Source organism: Melanerpes formicivorus, unplaced genomic scaffold, assembly GCF_026170545.1.
Source record: "Melanerpes formicivorus ecotype bairdi unplaced genomic scaffold, bMelFor1.0.p_v2 SCAF_38, whole genome shotgun sequence".
Lineage (NCBI taxonomy): Eukaryota > Metazoa > Chordata > Aves > Piciformes > Picidae > Melanerpes > Melanerpes formicivorus.
Genome location: NW_027142390.1, coordinates 5,061,627 through 5,081,083, shown reverse-complemented (window position 1 = coordinate 5,081,083; position 19,457 = coordinate 5,061,627). Strand labels below are relative to the sequence as shown.

The 19,457-nt window shown below is 60.1% G+C and overlaps 2 protein-coding genes across 6 annotated transcripts; both read left to right on the top strand.

The window, feature by feature from the left end:
- Positions 1 to 70: 70 nt before the first annotated feature.
- ACY1 (aminoacylase 1) lies at positions 71 to 5,920 on the top strand. 4 transcript variants are annotated; one of them, XM_068157927.1, is made up of 15 exons: positions 71 to 100; positions 1,330 to 1,460; positions 2,084 to 2,148; positions 2,622 to 2,726; positions 2,843 to 2,937; positions 3,126 to 3,202; positions 3,471 to 3,560; positions 3,793 to 3,849; positions 3,959 to 4,032; positions 4,148 to 4,197; positions 4,394 to 4,538; positions 4,618 to 4,686; positions 4,779 to 4,858; positions 5,138 to 5,198; positions 5,339 to 5,920. In XM_068157927.1, exons 2-15 carry the CDS (start codon positions 1,352 to 1,354, stop codon positions 5,501 to 5,503), a joined length of 1,242 nt encoding a protein of 413 aa, XP_068014028.1. In that variant the 5' UTR covers positions 71 to 100; positions 1,330 to 1,351; the 3' UTR covers positions 5,504 to 5,920. The 4 variants fall into 4 exon arrangements, with proteins under 4 accessions (XP_068014028.1, XP_068014032.1, XP_068014031.1 ...); XM_068157931.1 differs by having other exon boundaries at positions 82 to 100; positions 1,338 to 1,460; XM_068157930.1 differs by lacking the exon at positions 71 to 100 and adding an exon at positions 128 to 198 and having other exon boundaries at positions 1,338 to 1,460.
- Positions 5,921 to 7,453: 1,533 nt separating this feature from the next.
- SEMA3G (semaphorin 3G) lies at positions 7,454 to 19,144 on the top strand. Of its 2 annotated transcripts, XM_068157926.1 has the most exons (17): positions 7,454 to 7,548; positions 11,330 to 11,490; positions 12,600 to 12,662; positions 14,121 to 14,240; positions 14,964 to 15,054; positions 15,162 to 15,278; positions 15,503 to 15,645; positions 15,732 to 15,846; positions 15,952 to 16,021; positions 16,217 to 16,361; positions 16,648 to 16,879; positions 16,992 to 17,083; positions 17,346 to 17,387; positions 17,546 to 17,771; positions 18,070 to 18,209; positions 18,299 to 18,436; positions 18,533 to 19,144. In XM_068157926.1, the coding sequence occupies exons 1-17, from the start codon at positions 7,455 to 7,457 to the stop codon at positions 18,764 to 18,766; spliced, it is 2,223 nt and encodes a 740-aa protein (XP_068014027.1). In that variant the 5' UTR covers position 7,454; the 3' UTR covers positions 18,767 to 19,144. The 2 variants fall into 2 exon arrangements, with proteins under 2 accessions (XP_068014027.1, XP_068014026.1); XM_068157925.1 differs by having other exon boundaries at positions 18,299 to 19,144.
- The last annotated feature ends 313 nt before the right edge of the window (positions 19,145 to 19,457 follow it).

The window sequence follows — 19,457 nt, the reverse complement described above, 5'->3', positions numbered from 1 at the left end:
CCGCCCACGTCCCCCATGCCTGCTGGCAGCTCCTCCCCTGCTCGTTGCCGGCTGCGGGGCGGAGCCGAGCCGGGCAGGCGCCTGCGGGAGCAGCGGGGAGGTAGGGCCGCGGCGAGCCGGGGTCCGGGCGGCGGGGCGGGCTGGGCTAGCAGCGCCCGGTGCCTTCGTCCTCCCTCCAAACCTGCGCCCTTCGCTACGGTACCCAGCACCCACCCCCTACTTCCTTGCACCCCTAACCACTGCACCCTGCAAACCCCCTACCCCCTTGCACCCCTAACCACGGTACTTTGCACCCTCCTTCGTACCCCCCCTCGCACCCGCAATCCTGGGATCCGGTACCTCTCTGCACTGCTAACCACAGTATATCAGCAACCCTCTGCCCCCACTAACACGGCACCCCGACCCATGGACCCCTCTGCACTCCTAACCATGGTATCCTGCACCCCCCTTCCCTACCTCTGTAATCACAGTACCTCTGCACCCCTAACTACAGTACCCTGCAACTCTAAGCGTGGTGGCCCAGAATCCCAGTGTGCCCCTTTGCGTCCTGAGCCACAGAATCCCTGCACCCCACTCATAGTCTCTCTGCACCCTTTACTGCCCTTTACCTCTCCTGCTGCAACCCCGTGTGCTCCTAAGTACCTCCCATCCTCCTGCTCCTTTAGCCACCCAGCACCCTTCAAACACCCAGAGGCTTGCCACCCTCCTAGAGCCCCTCCCAGCCCCTCTGTCCTCTGTAAACACCTGGTTCCCCTTCACCACCCCACTTCCCTGTACTCCTAGTGCCTTCCTTTGCACTTCTCCTGCACCCCCTGAGCAGGCACTGTCCCCCTTTCCTTACCTGCACCCCTTACACCAGCATCCTGCCTTCCTTGCCTGTACTCTTCCAGCATCCCCTCAGACCTCTAACCACTTGCTGACCCTGACTGCTGTATATATACCTCTGCTCCATGCACCCTTCTTCCCCTCACAGTCCCCTTCCCCACTTTGCTGTCCCTCTTTCCTCCCTACTAGTCCCCTAGGTTCCAGATAGCCCTTCCCTGGATCTTGCCCCTCGCCTTATTTCTGGGCATTGTAGCTTGCCCTTGGCGCTGCATTCGAGGCAGGAACATGCACATTGGGGAGATGATGAAAGGATGATGTCAGGGACACACCTCATCCTACCCCACACCTAAGCTGAGGGGACTTCTCCTCTGGTGGCAGCGTCCAAAGATTCATGTGAGGAGACCTTTGTCCCATTCCATTTCAGTTTCTGTGGCGACCGAGCTTGCTGGCGGACTTTGGAGGGGCCGGTGGGTGATTAACCATCTTGCTGCTCTTCCCCCGGAGCTTTGCAGGCCCAGACCCTGACATGGCACCCGGGAAGCCCGGCAAGAGCACGGGGGCCTCGGAGGATCCCTCAGTGACGCTGTTCCGGGAGTACCTGAGGATCGACACTGTCCACCCCAAGCCTGACTATGGTGAGGAGGGGCGGGAGGGGACGTGCAGCCACGTGGGGATCCAGCAAGGTGGCTCTGCAGCTCCAGGCTTTGGACTCGGGTGCCCAAGTCCTCTGCTCCAGCTGTTTCGACCATTAAGGAGCAAACAACTTTGTGTTTTGTTTCTGCTGGCACTTCTGCTTGGGTCAGGGATGTCTTGAGCTCACCCAGAGCTGCCTTTTGCTTCCCCCAGCCCCGTGCTTCAAGCCCCCCTGGCTGTGGAATGGGTGCCTGTGGTAAGCCCATGTAGACCATCCATTTTACATCCTTTCACTAAAGTAAATCAAGATTCACTAATTATTTTATCCTATAGAGGACTGTCCCTCCTGAACATTGTCCCCCCACCTTTTCAATGTTTATTTTTTCATGTTCTCCTAGTCCTTGCTCCAAAGGGATGGTGGCAAGCCACTCCTGTCCCTGCTCCTGCACACCTCTTGTGCCCAGGACCTCCATCGCTTACCCTCTCTGTTCTCCTCTGTCTTTAACTGGGGAACCCCTGAGAGCCTTGGAGTCGCTGGGTGGTGGCAATGGGAGGGGAGAGATCCTGACATAGCTCTGGGTATCCAGAGATCCTGACATAACTCTGGTATCCCCCTGCTTGCCAGATGCAGCTGTTCGGTTTCTGGAGCACGTTGGCACCGACATGGGCTTGGCCTGCCAGAAAGTGGAGGTGAGCGAGGCGAGGAGCAGCCCCTAGTCTGTCTTTCCATCCATCTGTGCTCAGGTCCTTATGTGATCAGGCTGTTCCCCTGCTCACCACCCTGGAGCTGGGCAGCAGTGGATCCCCTCTGCCTGTAATCCCCTTCTGTCTTGAGCACTTCCTTAAGCCTGTGTTCAGCTGTGCCCTGCTGACCCCTGCAGCCGCCTGTGCTATCATTAGCCAGGACATCTCTCTGGCACCAGCTGTCCCAGAGGGCTCCTAGACACCAGGAGAAGGCACTGTACCTGCACCCAGCCTCCAGCTGGTGCCAGGGTGTGCAGGCATGCCCCCTCCTGCTGCCTGCCCTCTCCCAGCAGAGAAATGGGTGACCTGCCAGCTGGCATCAAGAAACTTTTACTAGGCTGATGCTGATGCCAGCCCACTGGTCCCACTCCCTCTATCCCCAGCCAGGACCTCAGTGACACCCTGCCTTTGCCCCACAGGTGTGCCAGGGCCGTGTGGTGCTGATCCTGACCTGGCAGGGCACAAACCCCCGCCTGCGCTCCATCCTCCTCAACTCCCACACTGATGTCGTGCCTGTCTTTGAGGTGCTGGGACAGAGCAAGGGGTGGGATGAGTACAGTGGGGAGGGCTGGGGGTGGCAGGTAAACAGGAACTGGTGCCTGCCGTGCCTCTCTGATGTCATGGCTGCTGTTCCCCACAGGAGCACTGGACTTACCCACCCTTTGAGGCTGTTAAGGACTCACAAGGCAACATCTACGCTCGGGGTGCCCAGGATATGAAGTGTGTCTCCATCCAGTGAGTGATGGCACTGCACCCACTGGGTGGGCACAGCATGAGGATGCCTCTGACTGGTGCAGGATGGGATGCTGCCATTTCTAGGGTCCCCGGGGCTGAGGATGTCACCATTTGACCCTCCCTGGCATGGCTCAGAGCACAGCAGCCCCTCTCTTCTGTGATGCTCAGGCATCATCTTCTTCTCCCAGGTACCTTGAGGCCATCCGGAGGCTGAAGGCAGAGGGAAAGTGTTTTGCCCGCACCATCCACCTGACCTTTGTGCCTGGTGAGTCCCCAGGGTGTTGTCTCTCAGGGGAACAGGAGGGGCTGGCAGTTGGATGATGCTCTGGAGTTCTTTGCAGCATGGCAGCTGGCACTTCTCTGGAATCCTCTTCAGGATTTTGAGCTCCCCTAGACTGAGGCTGGAGGAGATTCCATGCTCAAGGACATGGGGCACAGTGGTGGCACCCAGGCTGGCATGGAAGGAGGACTGAGGGGGTGATGAGCTGGGAGACACTCTGGTTCCTTCCTCCATGTCAAGTTCTTCCCCACAGATGAGGAGGTGGGTGGACACAAGGGCATGGAAATGTTCGTGCAGCGCCCTGAGTTCCGAGCGCTCAACGTGGGCTTCGCCTTGGACGAGGGTGAGTGGTGGCAGGGCTGGCACGGGGACGTTCCTCCTCTTGGCATGCATCCCTCTGCCTGATGGCATCATTCCCCTGGCACCAGAACCTGGCATGGTTTCCAAGGACCCCTTTGGAGTCTTCTTCCCCCAGGAAACCAACCTGGAGGGGAAATCCTGCCAAAGCAGGGCAGAGCATAGAGGGGCACTGCCATCCCTGTACTCCCCTGACACTCTGTCTGTGCCCACTGCAGGCCTGGCCAGCCCGTCTGATACCTTCAGTGTCTTCTATGGCGAAAAGAGCCCATGGTGTGAGTAACTGTGTGCCCACCACCCTGTCCCTGGTTCTACCAGGTCCTGGGGCACTGGTACTACCCCAGGCTCTCTGCTCAATGCTGCCATCTCCCCGCACTGCCACAGGGATAAAGGTGAAGTGCATGGGCAGCCCTGGACATGGATCTCGCTTCATCAGCAACACTGCAGCTGAGAAGATGGTAAGCGGGGGGGGGGTACAACCTGCACCCCTCCCACTTGCCCCTCTGCCTGCCCTGGGACTGCCAGGCACTTGCCCAAAGGGCTGGTCCTCTCTCACTGCCCTTCCCTCCCCAGCATAAAGTCATCACCTCCTTCCTGGCCTTCAGGGAGAGCGAGAAGCAGAGGTAGGAGATGGGCTGCCAGGTGGCTGTGGCTTCAGTTTGGTCCATGGAGGGGTTCCTTGGGTTACCAAGCCAGGTTCTAATCTGGCGCTGCCTCCCTGTGTCTCAGTTTCCGTCTGGGGGTGGTGGCAAGGTGGGGGAGTGCTTCCATTCGTCTCTGGGTGGTGGTGGAGGCTGCCTCTCCCTTGCATCCTTCCAGGCTCAAGTCCGACTCAAGCCTGACCCTGGGGGATGTCACCTCGCTCAACATGACCATGCTGGAGGGGGGGGTCTCCTTCAACGTGGTGCCCTCCGAGATGGCAGCCGGCTTCGACATCCGCATCCCACCCACTGTGGACCTGAAGGTGGGTGCCAGCCTCACCCAGGAGGGGACCAGCTTGTGGGGGTACCCTGCTCATGTGCCTCCGGTGGTCTTTGCCACAGGCCTTCGAAGAACAGGTGGCTTCATGGTGCCGGGCTGCCGGGGATGGTGTCACCTATGAGTTTCACCAGGTGAGAGGCCTCAGCCACCCAGATGGATTGTGCCTGTCACCCCCTGCTGGGTGTCCTTCCCCTGCCCCTCACCTGCCCTCTTCCTCCCTCAGAAATGCATGGACCAACATGTCACCTCCACTGAGGAGTCAGACCCATGGTGGAAAGCCTTCAGTGGGGTCTGCAGGGACATGTGAGTAGTGTCGCCAGGAAGGGCAGGACCCTAGTGGGGATGTCCTCTGGTAGGAGCCAGAGGATCCCCAGGGGTCTCTGGGGTCATGGCAGGGTTTGGGGTGGGGGGGGTGTCCTGTGCTGGCAAGGCAGCTCCCTGTGCTTTCCAGAAGAGATAGGATGGAGAGTCCTGCATAGCTGGGGGACCTTGCTAGTGTGGTTTCTTTGCCTGTGGGGTGTCAGGGGAACAGGGGACCCAGATGGCCCCATGCCCATGCTGATGCCAAGTCTCGCTTGTCAGGAAGCTGCAGCTCAAGCTTGAGATCTTCCCAGCTGCCACTGACAGCCGCTACATCCGAGCGGTGAGTGTGATGCCAGCCCACCCCTGAGTCCCTCAGCTGGTGTGAGGCCTGCAGCCCCAAGCAGGAGCTGTGCCCAGGCAGAAGGAGGCACCTGGTGCCCATCACAGCCCCAGCCTCACCTCCTACCCTTCTATCTGCAGGCAGGACACCCTGCAATCGGCTTCTCACCCATGAACTGCACCCCAGTGCTGCTCCATGACCACAACGAGTTCCTCAATGAGCAAGTCTTCCTGCGGGGCATTGACATCTACGCCCGCCTCTTGCCTGCCCTGGCATCAGTGCCCCCACTGCCTGCAGAGGGCTGAGTGCCCTGGTGAGGGGCAGGATGGGCAGGTGCCAAGCAGCAGGGGCAGAGAGTGGGCAGAGCAAATACCTGACAGCCTGCTGGGGACACAGTGGGCATCGTGCCGTGCTGGCTGTGCTCAGGGCTGGCCCGGTGGTGATGCCTGTGTCCTGGCTGTGCCCTCAAAATCTGGGTCCCAACCACCTGCCTTGGGGTTGTGTCCCCTTTGCCTGGGTGCCAGCAGAGTCTTGTGCCTCCTGCCTTTCCCCCACGACAGCAGTGCCTCTTCCTGTCCCTGTGCCACCTCTGGCCACACTGGCTGTGGGGTAAGGGGCTGGCCAGTGCCCCACTCTGCCTGCCTGCCCCTCATGCTGCCTTCCTGCCCACTTGCTGGGGCCATCCTCTCCATGCAAGTCAATAAATCTCCTTGGTAAGCATGGCCAGGAGCACGAGTGTCTGTCTGTGGCACTGTTGTGGTGCCTCAAATTGCCCAGGTGCCATGCATTCCCTGGGTCTGGTAGGGTCTGCTGGGGATTTCCTTCCTCCCCCAGGTTTGTCAAGCTGGAGGACAGTGCTATGGGTTGGATCCTGCCTAGGCAGGCTGTGGGCCTGCTCCTTGGAAGCCTCCTCTCCAAATCACTCTCAGGGTGCTGAGGGGAGCAGGAGCAGCCAGTGGTGCTGGGGTTCATTCTGTTTCCTCCCTCCTAGCTGGCTCCTGCCGCAGTGCCGCTCCTGCAAACCCGCAGGTCTGGGAAGGCAGAGTTCAGGTCTGGGCAAGCAACCTCTGCTTATCTGCCAGAGCTGCCTGCAGGCTGCGTCTCCTCCTGGCTCTGTCCCACCCTGCACTGCTCCCCAGCACCCAGCAGTGCTGGATCTGTCCCAAAACCACACTGGGCTGGGGTAAAGCAGGGCTAGGGGCCAGCTGAGGGCTCACTGAGCCAAGTCAGGGTGGTTGTACCCTGGACAAGGTGGGTTGCAGAGCTGTTCCATTACAAAAAGTTGGGGTGATCTGAGGTCACTCATCCTCCTGCCCTCTGTTTTAATTAATAAAGCTTCTGCAACCCTTGAGGCAAGGGGGAAGGGGAGGGGGTGGGGCTGACGATGCTGCCCCATGCTGGGCTGGGAGCAGGGATGAGGTGGATGGCAATGGAACACTACAGAAGACACCAGCCCCTATGTTCCTTCCCCTCCCTCCAGTGCAGGGCTTACTCCAGGGATTTGGGGAGGCAGCCACACCTGACTCAGCACCCAGGCTCGAAGGGGAAGCCTGTGTGGATTCTCTAATGCCTTATAGGGCCATATTCCCTGAGCCTGCAGCCTTGGTGGAAGATAGCATGGCAGTGCTGTGGGTGCCCTGGGACAGAAAGAGGCCTTGTCCAGGTTCCCCAGTCAGGGTGCAGGTGAGCAGGTACCTCTGCAGGCAGACAGGGGTGCATCCCTGCTGCCCAGTCCCCTGGGTACACCAAGTCTGCATGTGTCACCTCATGGCCCTCTTGATCCTGCTCAGCCCCCACTGGCCTGGTGTCCCCAGCTTGTCTCACTGTTGAGATAGGACCAGACAGCTGGCTGCTGGTTGGCACTCGGACACCACTCTGCACTGAGCATCTTTTGGGGGACAGACCTTGGGGGGGGGGGTGCAAGATTGGGGGACCCCTGCTTGCCATCCTCAGGGATGAACCGAAGGGGCTGGTGGGTGATTGTTTTGGGAGGGAGGTGTGACAGTGCCGCCAAGCCTAACATTCTGGTGGCAGGTGACGACCTGAGTGTGTGTGGCGCTCTCGGTGCACCCCCCAGGGGACGGAGCAGTCCTTTCCTGCCCGCTTCCCCTCGCTCTCATCCCCGCCGCCCCGAGTGGTTGGGAGGGGGTGGGTGGCGGGGCCGGGCCAGGGCGTGCCGGGGCGGGCCAGGGGCGGTCGGACGTCGGAGCCCTATAAACGCTCGGTGCCACGGTCAGCCCCAGGAGCGGCGGCGGGATGCGGGTGCCGGTGCCAGTGTGGGTGTGCTCGCTGGGGGCTGCGCTGCTGGCGGCGGGGCGCAGCCTGCCCCGGCTCCGCCTGTCCTACCGCGGTGAGCCGGGCCGGGGGCACCTGTTGCGGGCGGGGATTGGGGGACGTGGGCTTCGGGGAGCCCTCACGACACAGCAATGTTTGCAGCCCCGCCGTGGGGTCCGGGTGGGGGCCTTGGGGAGCCTTAGCGCTGCGCCCTAAGTAGGGGGGTAAGATTTTTTTTTGCGGGGAACACCTTGCGCTGGAGGCTGGGTTTGGGCCGAGGTTTCGGTACGTGGCTACTCTGCACCCCCACATCCCCATGCGGGTCGGGGGCGGGGGGGGGGGGGGGGGAGGGCTACGAAGAGGAGAAGGCAGGGGGAAGAGCCGGGCGATGAGGCAGGGGGATGCGCCGCCGGGCCCTTTGCGTCCCACCAGGGCTCGGCTCCCTGGCGTGGGCATCACCATGGGTGAGCAGCATCCTGCCCACTCCCGGGCTGCCCGACAGGTTCCCCGGGTGCTGCTCAGCCCTGGCACCCTCCGAGCCCCTCCGCGCTGCAGTGCTGTGGTGCCCGAGAGGCATGGGGTGCTGCACTGGCAGAGCCTGGCTTTCCTTAAAACTCTGCCTGCTCTGGCTTGCTCCATCTCCTGCTCCGCCAGCTTAATCCAGGGGCTGCTTCCAGCCAAACTTAACAGAGGAGTCTGGAGAGCACAAATTTCTTGCACTTTTTTTTTTTGTCCCCCTAAAACCAATGAACCTGCTCTGAAAACTTAACATAAACCGAATAATATCTGCCCCCTCCCCAGAGAGAGGCAGTCCTGCTCTCGGAGAGCCCTGGGAGCCGTGGAGCATGCCCCTGTTCCGGGGGAAATCTGCCTGGGTTGGGATCCCCTGGCTCTGGGGCACGGGACAGCTCCGTCCCTGTCTCTGTTCCGGGGCAAAGTGGGTGGCTTTGGGGGCTCCCTCCCTGCTGAAAGGGGGAAACGGAGACACACAGTGGCCCCGCTTGCCTTGGGAAGCAGCGGGATGGCTCCTGGCTCTGCCCCGTGGTGGGATCTGGTGTGCTCAGGTTGGGCTCGGCAGCAGGGTTAGGAGATTCGGGGGGCCCAGCAGAGCTTGGTCGTGGGGCTTAGGGTCTGGCTGAGTGTTTGATCCACTCCAGCCCAAAGTCCGTTCCTCAGGTGTGAGGTGCTCCTCAGGGCTGGGTGGGCTCCTCAGCCTCCCGTGGGGAGTGAGCAACTCTTTGAAGCTTTGCCCTCCCCCCCCCCCCTTAAGCTGATTATTCTGTTCCTCTTCCAAATTTGAAACAGAAAAACTGAAATTTCCCATGAAACAAACTCTGCCACCGCCTTCTCCCTGGGGGGAAGGAAAAGAAAATTAAGATTTCAATTAAAACCATTAGAAGCCTCTGAAATGAAAACTGGATGAACTAAGGCTGCTTGCGCTTAGCTCATCTGCCTGGGCTGTGCATGGCTGGTGGCTCCGGGACAATGTTTAGGAGGAGAAGGCATCCTGCTGTGGGTGCAGGGCTGTCTGTGTCCCCAGTGCTCCCTCTCACTTCAAGATGCTCATTTCCTTCTGCTTTGACTTCTAGCAGTGGCAGAGGGGAAAGAGCCTTTTGCTTCTGCATGGACCGGGGGCATCGCAGCCCAGTCCCCTCCAGGGACCCCTGAGCTTGGTGGCTGGCTCCTGTGGGACCTTTTGTCTGGGGAGAAAAGGGGCTCTGGGGATGGATGGGGCATAGCAAGGTGCTGCTCGCTGGGAAGATGAAGTCGAGGCAGGAGAAGGAGCCCTGGGCTGGTGTAATCCGAGGCGCAGGAGGAATTTGCCTGGGCTGGGGGAGAAGGGGAAGCCTGGTCTGAAACAATAAAAGGAGCTCAGTGACTTTATCAATGTTATTCTGAGCCGGGAAAATATTATTGCAGGGCAAGAATAGAAGGAGATGACAGTGTTTTCCTGGGCTGAGCCTGGCCATACAGGAGGACACAAGATGCTGGGAGGGCATGGGGAGCAGGGTACCCCCTGGGAGATGAGGCTGGAGGGGCCCTCAGTGCCTGGCACCAGTTCTGCTTGCAGGCATAGGGATCTTCCCAGTGGGGATGGATCCGTTGGGGCTGTATCCCTCTATCCCACCATCATCACCAGTCAGGACACTTGAGCAACTTGGCAGGGATGGGAGCTGTGTGTGATGGGGTGGAGGTGGCTGTGTCCTCCTCTCCAGGGAAGGATATTGACTCCTTTGCAAGTCCCAGAGGAAGCATTTTCCACGAGGATGGGGGCACTGTGCAGCTGGCCACCTCCTTGCTGGAGGTGCCTCCATCAAGAGCAAGGTTTGGTACCCCAGTGTCCTGGGCTGCTGGCATCTAGGATTGTCTCAGCATCCCCTCCCTGGGGACATGTGTGGGGGATGTTTGGGCTGGGGGTTTCCCTAGGGACAGCAGTGGAGGCTGGCAGCCTTCTCTGGAGGAGGGTGTCTGCGGACAAGACTGTGCTCATCAATGGCTCTTTGTCCTCCTCCTCCTCCACACAGTGGTCATGGTTGTCTGGCTTAGGGTCGAGGCGGTCACTGAGACAGTTTCAGAGCCCAGGGAAGCTGGGCTGCTTCCTCTTGCCCTCTTCCTCTGCAGCAGCTGGGTGGGTGCCATCATGCTGGGGTTTTTGGCTTGCTAACCCTGAAAATAACGTCCCACTGGGAACCAGTCACAGTAGTGTCACTGTGAGGGTCCCCTCAGCATCCCATAGGTTACAGGCTTGGATCTGCTTTGAGAGCTTTGACCATCAGACTCTGTGGCTTTGGGATGTGATGTCCAACCAAGGGACACAGTGTCCTCATGCTGGTGCCCCTCCTCAAGTACAATCCTAGTGCCATGGTGGGGAGATCTGTGAAATCTGGTCGTGGCAGCGGTGGACTTTGTGCGCTGGTTTCCCCATGGTCCTGGCTGGGTGCCTGCTATTGTGTCCCTGGCTGGCACTGGAGGGAGGCTGGACCTGCTTTCCACCCACGCCATGTCCACACTTGCCACCTTCCTGGGCCATGGGAGCCCAGCCTGCAGCTGAGGACATGGCACAACATACTGCAGCATGGCTGCTGAAGGAGCCCAGAGTGGTTCAGCTGAACCTTGCTGGGGGCAAACTTGCCTGGGACCCTGCTACCTGCTGGCTCTGTACCTTTGGCCTTGGCTGGAGGGGACCACAACACCCTGGGCAGGGTGAGGTCAGAATGTCCACATCTCTGGGAAGGTATGGAGATGGATGCTGCAGCCTGCAGCTCTGAGACCAGCTCATCTGCTGGCCCTGGCATGACTCTACAATACTCAGAACCAGCAGCCTGGGGGAACCCTTCTGCCTTTGCCCCCCATTGCAGCCCTCCAGTTGCCCCTTGGAAGAGCCTTTAGTGATGGTCTAAGTGTCCTTTCATGTTTCTAAGTGGGTGTGGAGGGTGTTCAGATGCTGGGAGCCCACATGGCACCTGTGGTTGTGTTGCCCCTCTCTGCTTTTCCTTGCCTTGATGCCCCTTAGCTGCACTCTCTCATGGCTGGGCCCCAGGTGGTTGGGCTCCTAGGGCTGCAAGAGGACATAGCTGTGGGATATTTTCCATCACTTTTCCCTCTTGTCCTTGCATTGGGTGACAGCTTGAGGTCCTGGGGCTGTGCTCTCCTGGCAAGGTGGGCTGTAGGATGGCATCTGTGGCACCTCAGCTTGGGCAGCAAGTGTTCAGGGCATCAGGATGTCCTTCAGGCTCAACACAAGCACTTGTGGCTGTGGCTGGTGGGGGACAACATTTTGGGTGCATGGTGCATACAATATCCTGCAGGTCTTTGGGGATGGCATCAATTCTGATAGTTCCCTCCCACCCTGACAGAGCTTGTGGGCACCAACCGCTCGGTCCTCTTCTTCGGCCACCGAGGCGTCCTGGGCTTCCGCTCCCTCTACCTGGATGAGTATCGTGACCGGCTCTTCATTGGAGGGAAGGATGTGCTCTACTCCCTGCTCCTGGACAGGACCAACGAGGATGCCAGGGAGGTGAGCTGTGTTCTGCTGAGCACCACAGAGTCTCTGTCCCTACCCTGGCTTCTGTGCATTCCTCACCCCTCTGTGTGGGCGATGCCAAACCCAGCCAGGAAAAGTCATCCCAAAGCAAGGCCTGCCCTGGGAACGTCCCCATCCCAAGGGCCCTAAAACGCATCCAACAACTTGCCTGGCAAGGGTGGGCTGGTCATGGGGCTCAGAGGCCAGTTAGTCAGGGGTTGGACTAGATGATCTCTGGAGGCCCCTTCCAACCCCTAACATCCTGTGATCCTGTGAGTTATAGTTGGCAGCCTAGGAGACTGGTGGTAGAGCCTAACACATGATTCCCCTGGGTACTAAGCTGGGTTTTGGACTTGAACTCTCCTAAAAAGCTGCCACTGGGAGAGCCAGTGCACTCCCTCCCCACCTGGGCATCCCCTTTGTGGGCCAAATATGCAGCTGAAAGCCTGCAGAGATGAGGAGCCAAAAGGATCCATCACTGCAATGAGCTGCATCAGAGCTCAGCTGGCAAAGCCCCCAGACCTCTCCTGGATCCTTGGTGGGAGAGCTGACGGACCAGAGTGAAAATGCTGGGTGGTAGCTCCCCTCCACCTTCACCCTCTCCTTTTCAACTTCTTGTTTTAAAAACATGGCTCTGAGACATTTCTAGCTGAGGAAAGTGGAGAAGGAAATGAAGTGCCCCTCAGTGTGCTGGGTCACTGCAGTGGGGTCAAGGGCTTGTGTACCTAAGCTGGCCATTGTCTGAGAGCCTCTGAGGGTGGTGGGGCATTTGGACTCCATTGCTCCCTGCTGTCCCCCAGTGCCCCTTCCCCAAGCTACCTATAATTTCACCTCCTTCCAGGGCAGCTCTGGCCATCCCCAGTGTGACTATCCAAAACCAGCCTGGCTGTGGGCTGTGACAGCCAAGGTGCATCTCCCCAGGAGGAAGGATCTGCCTTGGGTCACAGGGTGGGAGCCCTGGGCTGGGTGGGCTCTGGGAAGCTGTTCATGGCTCTCTCTGTACTTCTCCATCCACATGCCATCAGAAGCCTGGGGATGTGTATCTCCAAGGCTGGGTACCTTCTGTCCCCCCTCCCTACTCCAATAGGTTCTTTGTGTTTCAGATCTACTGGCCACCCCTCCCTGGGCAGACAGAGGAGTGTTTTTGGAAGGGCAAGGACGCAGGGGTGAGTCTTGCCTCATGTGTGCTCCGAGCTGGCTCCCCTGGTGCTGGGGCTGTGCCTGCTGGGGATGGCCTGGGGCAGAGCAAAGCAGATTCTGGTGTGTGAGGGAAACGGAGGCAGGGAGTTGGTGACTAGGTCTGGCCATGCTGGATGCTTGCTCTGGGCTCTGGAAATCCCATCTCCAGGGCTCTGCTCAGCCCTGCAGCACAGGGCAGTGGCCAGCCTGCCCCAAACGTGGCTGCACTGAGCGAACAGGGCTGGCTGGGCTCCGAGACTGAGCTCAGAGGGACCAAAAGCCCAGTGCTGGGCTCCAGACCCCGGTGACATTGGCCCATCCTGGCAAGTCCCAATGGTGGGAAATATGTTAACTCGAGCTCACTGCCCAAACCTTATCTATCTTTGCATCCCCCTGCCCTGACAGGCCGTAGGGCCATGGTGAGGACAAGGTCCCCACGGCTCTCCTGGCCCAGACGAATTGCTCCCAGGAGTCCCTGTCCTGCTCCACGTGTTTATTTTACAAGCTCTCACCAACAGACACAAGCCAGGACAGGCTCGACTTTTTATTTTTCTTGAAAATAGATATTTTTTTTTTAACTTGCTATTTTAGAGGCTCTTTGCAAAGGGAAAATAAACAGCAGGGAGGCTGGGAACCCCTGGAGCAGCTCCGCGGCGGTGTTCCCAGCAGATGAGGGGCCTCATGTCCCACTCAGGGGGGATGACAGGGGGCCAGCAGGGCTGGCACTGGGTGGGGGGTTGCCTCTGAGCTAACGGGGGTTCTGCCCAGTCGGGACAGGGGCTCTTTTCCCGTGGGAAATACCAGGAGGGGCCGCTCAAGGTCAGAGGCGGCAGGGCTGCAGCCCTGGGGGTGCCGTTGTTAATGGCCCTGCGTAGAAGGGGACAAGCCCACACGGTAGCGATCGGAGCTGTCCTGCAGGCAGCCGAGGATGCCCATGGGTATCCGTCTGTCTCTCCCACGTTTCCTCCTTTTGTTTCCTCCCCGGTGAGCAGGAACGTGATGGGAAAGGACGTTCCTCTATCTGGTCACGTCCTGGGCGCTAGGCAGAGAAAGAGTTCCCAGGGATCTGGGGCTGGGTGTGGGAGCTGCCACCAGGACCTTGCTGGGCTGATGACCTTGCACCCCCTGGCTTGTGTGGGCTGCGTGATGGGGCGTGCACACAGGTGCCCACAGGCAGGAGATGGCCAGGTTCTGGCTGGATCATGCATTGTTCCCCTTGGCAGCAGGAGGACCAGTAAACAGCCCTGTCCTTCTGCAGTGGCAGATGAAGTCAATGCAAGCCCTGTCGGTGGGTGCAAGCTGCCACCTCGCCCCCTTGGCAGGAGGGTGAAGGCAGAGAGTCTAGGGTGCAACCAGGGCTGGGGCTCACCTGTTGTTGGAGAGCCCCAGGAAGAGGCAGGGAGCTGGGTGTTGACAAGGCACTGAGACCCTGCTGTCCCCTCCAGACTGACTGTGCCAACTACATCCGGGTGCTGCACCCCTACAACCGGACACACTTGCTGGCCTGCGGGACAGGAGCCTTCCATCCTGTCTGTGCCTTTGTTTACGTGGGGCACCGTGGCGAGGTAGGTCACGCCGTGGTGGGTGCCTGTCCTGAGCACCTCTGGAGGGGATCCTCTGGCGAGGTAGACCCTCATAGTCTTCCTCCTGAGTGGGGATCTTCAGGACTGTGTGGGGATGTGGGATGTAGTGTTTGCCCCACGCTGAATACTGGGTGTTTGTGTCAGGAACCAGCTCCCTCTTGCCTCTTTGGCTTTGTAATTCCCCCTCCCCAGCTCCCCCACCTTTGTGGCCTGGCATCACCTTCCCTGACATCCTCTGGGGGTTGTGGTGTGGGTGGTGTTTTTTCCTCTCCCAGCTCACAGCTAATCACAGTATCACAGTATAACTTAGGTTGGAAAGGACCTCGAGGATCATCGAGTCCAACCTATCAACACAGACCCCATGACTAGACCATGGCACCAAGTGCCAGGTGGCAAGTCAGGTGGAAAGGCAGGGCTCCCTCTTTGCAGCAGGAAGAAGCCCTGCCCATGCCACAGTGCTTGCAGCCAGGCTGGCCGGCAAGTGGTGGGTCTGGTGGGTCCCTCCAGCTGCTGCCTATCTTCATGCCTCAAAAAGCATGGGCTCTCTGCAGGTGGTCCCTTTGGGAGCACTGGGGCTGCAGGTGCTTGCAGTGCTGCCTGTGAGCTGGGCAGGGACCAGTGCCAGACCCTGTATGCCAGCAGGCCCCATTGCCAGGGAACGGTGTGGGGCTCACTGCCTGCTCCCTGCCACTCCCCCTCACGCAGCACGTCTTCAGCCTGGACCCTGCCAGCGTGGAGTCCGGCCGGGGCAGGTGCCCGCATGAGCCCGGCCGAGCTTTCGCCAGCACCGTCATCGGTGAGTTGTCTTCCTCGGGGACCTGAGAGCCTTCGGGACATCAGGACCAGGGCCAGTCCCTGTCAGCCAGGGCTGACTCCCGGCCCCGTGGGGGGTGTTCGTGCCAGGCGGGGAGCTGTACGCTGGCCTCACCGCGGATTTCCTGGGCCGTGATCCTGGCATCTTCCGCAGCACAGGGACGCGCTCCGCCCTGCGCACCGAGGTGGACCAGAGCCTGCTCAGTGGTACCAGCTCCCTCCTGACCCTCCATCCCCCCAAGAAGGGCTACTGCTGGGGACCACGAACCTTGTGGTAGCCTGCTGGTATAAGCAGGTCAAGACACTGGGACAGCAGTGTCTTGGGGGGGAACCTCCTGGGCAGCCTCCAGCCCCAGTGTGGTGTGGGGGTGCAAAGGTGGTGGCTGTGCCCTCTCACACCTCCTGATGTGACGGGTGGCTCTTCCTCATAGACCCCAAGTTTGTGGCAGCCCACCTGATCCCAGACAACAACGACCGGGACAACGACAAAGCCTACTTCTTCTTCACGGAGAAGGTGGTGGAAGCGGACAGCAAGGAGCCCACCATCATCAGCCGGGTGGCACGGGTCTGCGTGGTAAGATGCTGGTGGGGACCACAGGGGACAGGGATGTGCCAAGTCACAGAATTGGCTTGGCTCTGATGCTCCCTGCCCTGATGCAGAACGATGCTGGTGGCCAGAGGGTGCTGGTCAACAAGTGGAGTACCTTCAACAAAGCCCGTCTGCTGTGCTCCGTGCCCGGTCCTGGTGGCATTGACACCCACTTTGATGAGCTGGGTAAGAAGTGCATGGAGCTGGGGACTTCAGGAGGGCAGATCCCTTAGTTGGTGGCTTCAGGAAGCCCTTGGGCTTCCAGGAGAAACCCCATGTTTTCATCTCCAGAGGATGTCTTCTTGCTGAGGACCAAAGATGGAAAGAGCCCAGAGATCTATGCCCTCTTCAGCACTGTCAGGTGGGTGGTTCAGCTCTAGCCTCTGGGGACATGCAGCTACAGCTGCTCATGACCTGCCCTGTTACTGTCACCATGTGGCTGCTGGCTGCTCCCCCACCTCTGGTCTGTATGGAGCTGTTGGTGCTCCCATGCCTGCCACCGATGGTGCCAGTGCTAAGCATGGCTCTGCTCATGCCACTCACCATCTCCTTTCAGCCATGTTTTCCAGGGCTCTGCTGTCTGTGTGTACCGCATGGCTGACATCCGGGAGGTCTTCAATGGGCCCTTCGCCCACCGGGAGAGCCCCCAGCACCAGTGGGGTGCCTACGAGGGCAGGGTGCCCTACCCACGACCAGGCGTGGTGAGAAACGCCCAGGGGCAGGGGAGTTCTGGGTCCCCTCCTCTGATTGCTCTTCTAGGGGTGGTGGTGGGGACAGTCACTCCACCTTCTCACCTGCTGGGATGAGCTCCCTACGGCATCCACCCCAGGTCAGCTGGGGACCAAGGTCTGGCAAATGGGTTGAGAAGATGGATCCCAAAATGTAATGCAGGGAGAGAACCAGACCAGCCGTGTGGGATGGTGGAGAGGGAAGGAGGGCTGGGTGCTGGGGTGGCTGCGCTGAGCTGGTGCCCTCTCACCCCCGCAGTGTCCCAGCAAGACTACCAACCAGCCCCGGCGGCAGTATGGCACCACCAAGGACTTCCCCGACGAGGTGCTGCACTTTGCCCGTGCTCACCCCCTCATGTACCAGCCTGTGTACCCCTGGCACCGCCGGCCCCTCCTGCTGAAGACCGACCTGCCCCACCGCCTGCGCCAGCTCGTGGTGGACAGGGTGGAGGCTGAGGATGGGCAGCACGACGTCCTCTTCCTTGGGACGGGTGAGTGGCAGATGCGGCACGCAGGAAGGAGCCCCAGCACTGGCGCTGCTGGTGGGCATGCTGCTGGCATGCAGAGGAGAGGGTGCTCACACCTCCATCCTCCTCCCTGCAGATGCTGGCTCAGTGCTGAAGGTGGTGGTCCTGCAAAAGACAAGCTCAGCTGCAACTGAGGAAGTTGTCCTAGAGGAGCTGCAGGTTTTTAAGGTGCTACTTTTAGGGAAGAGGGGCAATGGGGTGGGGTGGGTTCATGCTGGGGGAGCCGCATGGGGATGGAGGCTCCGGGCTATCACTGCACTGTTGGGCACTGGGAGGTCTCAGGGCTGTGTGGGCAGAGAGTTCCTGGGGGTGTTTTCATGCTCCCCAGAAGCACTGGTGGTCCCTCCCCAATGCCCTGGCATCTCTGAGTGGGCTGAGCTCTGAGTAGCAAGGTTTTCACCAGCCTCCCATCTGCTCTGTTCCCCTGCAGAAGCCTGTGCCCATCACCCAGATGGAGATATCTGTCAAGCGTGTGAGTACAGACATAGCTCTGCCATGGGGCTGGGGACAGGGCAGGTGACCAGGAGGCACTGAGCTGCTGTCACCAGCCTCCCAAAGCCCACAGGGTGCTTCCTGTGGGAGGGTCCCCTGAGTGCTGCCAGCAACATCATCTCAGTGCTGTTCCCTCAGCAAATGCTCTATGTGGGATCTAGCCTGGGGGTGGCCCAGGTACGGCTGCACCAGTGTGAGAGCTATGGCACAGCTTGTGCTGAATGCTGCCTGGCCAGGGATCCCTACTGCACCTGGGATGGCACTGCCTGCACTCACCACCAGCCCTATGGCAAGCGCCGACATCGCCGCCAGGACATCCGCCACGGCAACCCTGTGCACCAGTGTCTGGACCAGAACCTGACTGGTGAGGGACTATGGTGCCCACAGGGCTGAGGGGCTCATCTGGATGCTCTGAGATGTCCTGGCCTCCAAAGCCCTTGGCATGCAGAGGGGCTTGCAGCCATCCCAGGTGGGCTGACATGCTTGAGTCCTTGTCTGTAGACTGTGGGGTGCCCCAAGAGAAGGTGGGTGCTGCTGGATCTGGGCTCTGCTCCCAGGGAGAAGGGGACTGAAGCCAGATGTTGGCTGAGGGGTGTTGGTAACTGGGTGTGCAGAAGCCTGGCTTTGCCCTCCCTGTGAGCCTCTGTCTGTCTTTGCCACAGTGGACGACTTTGAGAGCGTGGAGGAGAAGGTGCTTTACGGGGCGGAGGACAACAGCACCTTCCTGGAGTGTGTGCCTCGGTCCCCACAGGCCAGCGTGCAGTGGTTTGTCCAGAGGCCCCCCGATGAGCAGCGGAACGAGGTGAGGCTTCCCCACACCTGCCTTGCACTCCACTGCAGGGACATGGGGCTGGACCCAGCCTCCCCTCCCAACCCCGTGATCACCCCCAGGTGAAGACGGACGAGCGGATCCTGCAGACGGAGCAAGGGCTGCTCTTCCGCAGGCTGCAACGCCAAGACGCTGGAATCTACTACTGCAAAACCCTGGAGCATGGCTTCACCCAGACAGTGGCCAAGACAGCCTTGGAGGTGATCACCAGCGAGCAGCTGGCACACTCCTTCCCCCAGGAGTGGGGGCACAAGTCCCCATACCTGCCTTGCCCTGACCTCTGGCTGACACCACAGGTTCCCAAAACCTGGTACAAGGACATCATGCACCTCATCAGCTCCCAAAGCTCGCGGCGGGTGGAGGAGTACTGTGCCCGTCTCTGGTGTGGCAGCAGCCGGCCCCACCACCGCAAGAGCAAGCTGGCCCAGGGCAAGCGTGGCCTGGGCAGCGTGGATGTGGCCAAGAAGGCAAGGGCAGCCAAACCCCACAGCGAGAGGAAGCGTGTGCCGCGGCAAGCCACAGCCCCTTAGGGAGGGCAGGCTGCTGGACACGGGCTGGCCGTGGGTGAGGACTGGCTCTCCATGCTGCTGGCAGCCCAGGGCGCCTCTTGCCCTGTCTGGTGGCTTGCAGTGGCAGCAGCTTGCTCCCCTCAGCCATGGTGGATGGGACGCCAAGGCCAGCTCCTGGGCAGGTCCCAGTCACCCCCTGTGGCTGCAGGGCTGCCTCCAAAATAGGCATGGGGAGAGGCGTTGCCCACCCTCCTTGCTCTCACTGGGTGCTCTGGTGGGTGCAGGGCCACGGTCATAGGCCAGGTTGGGGCTTGGCAGATGAAGTGCCACTCCTGAGCCATCACCACAGGGAGCTTGCCCCCTGGCTTTCTCCACAAATATAGGGGCCAAGCACAGGGAGCGGCTGATGGCTCCAGGCTCTTTCTGTGCCAGCATGGGGCCTGGGAAAGATGATGCCTTCCCTCATGGTGGGGAAGAAACAACACCCCACACCTCTGTGCCCAGCATGAGCCCCATCATCTACTTCAATAAGGGAGCTGGAGCTGCGCTGTGCCAGCCAGGGTGGGTCCTGGGAATGAGGCCTCCTTCCAGCTTTCCCTGTGGCACCAGGACATGCTCAGCAGAGCCAGCCTCTGTCTAGGTGCAGCTCCCTCATTTCCCCTCCCACCAGCCACAGACCGTTTCAGGGCTGGGCAGGGTCAGGGAAGAAAGC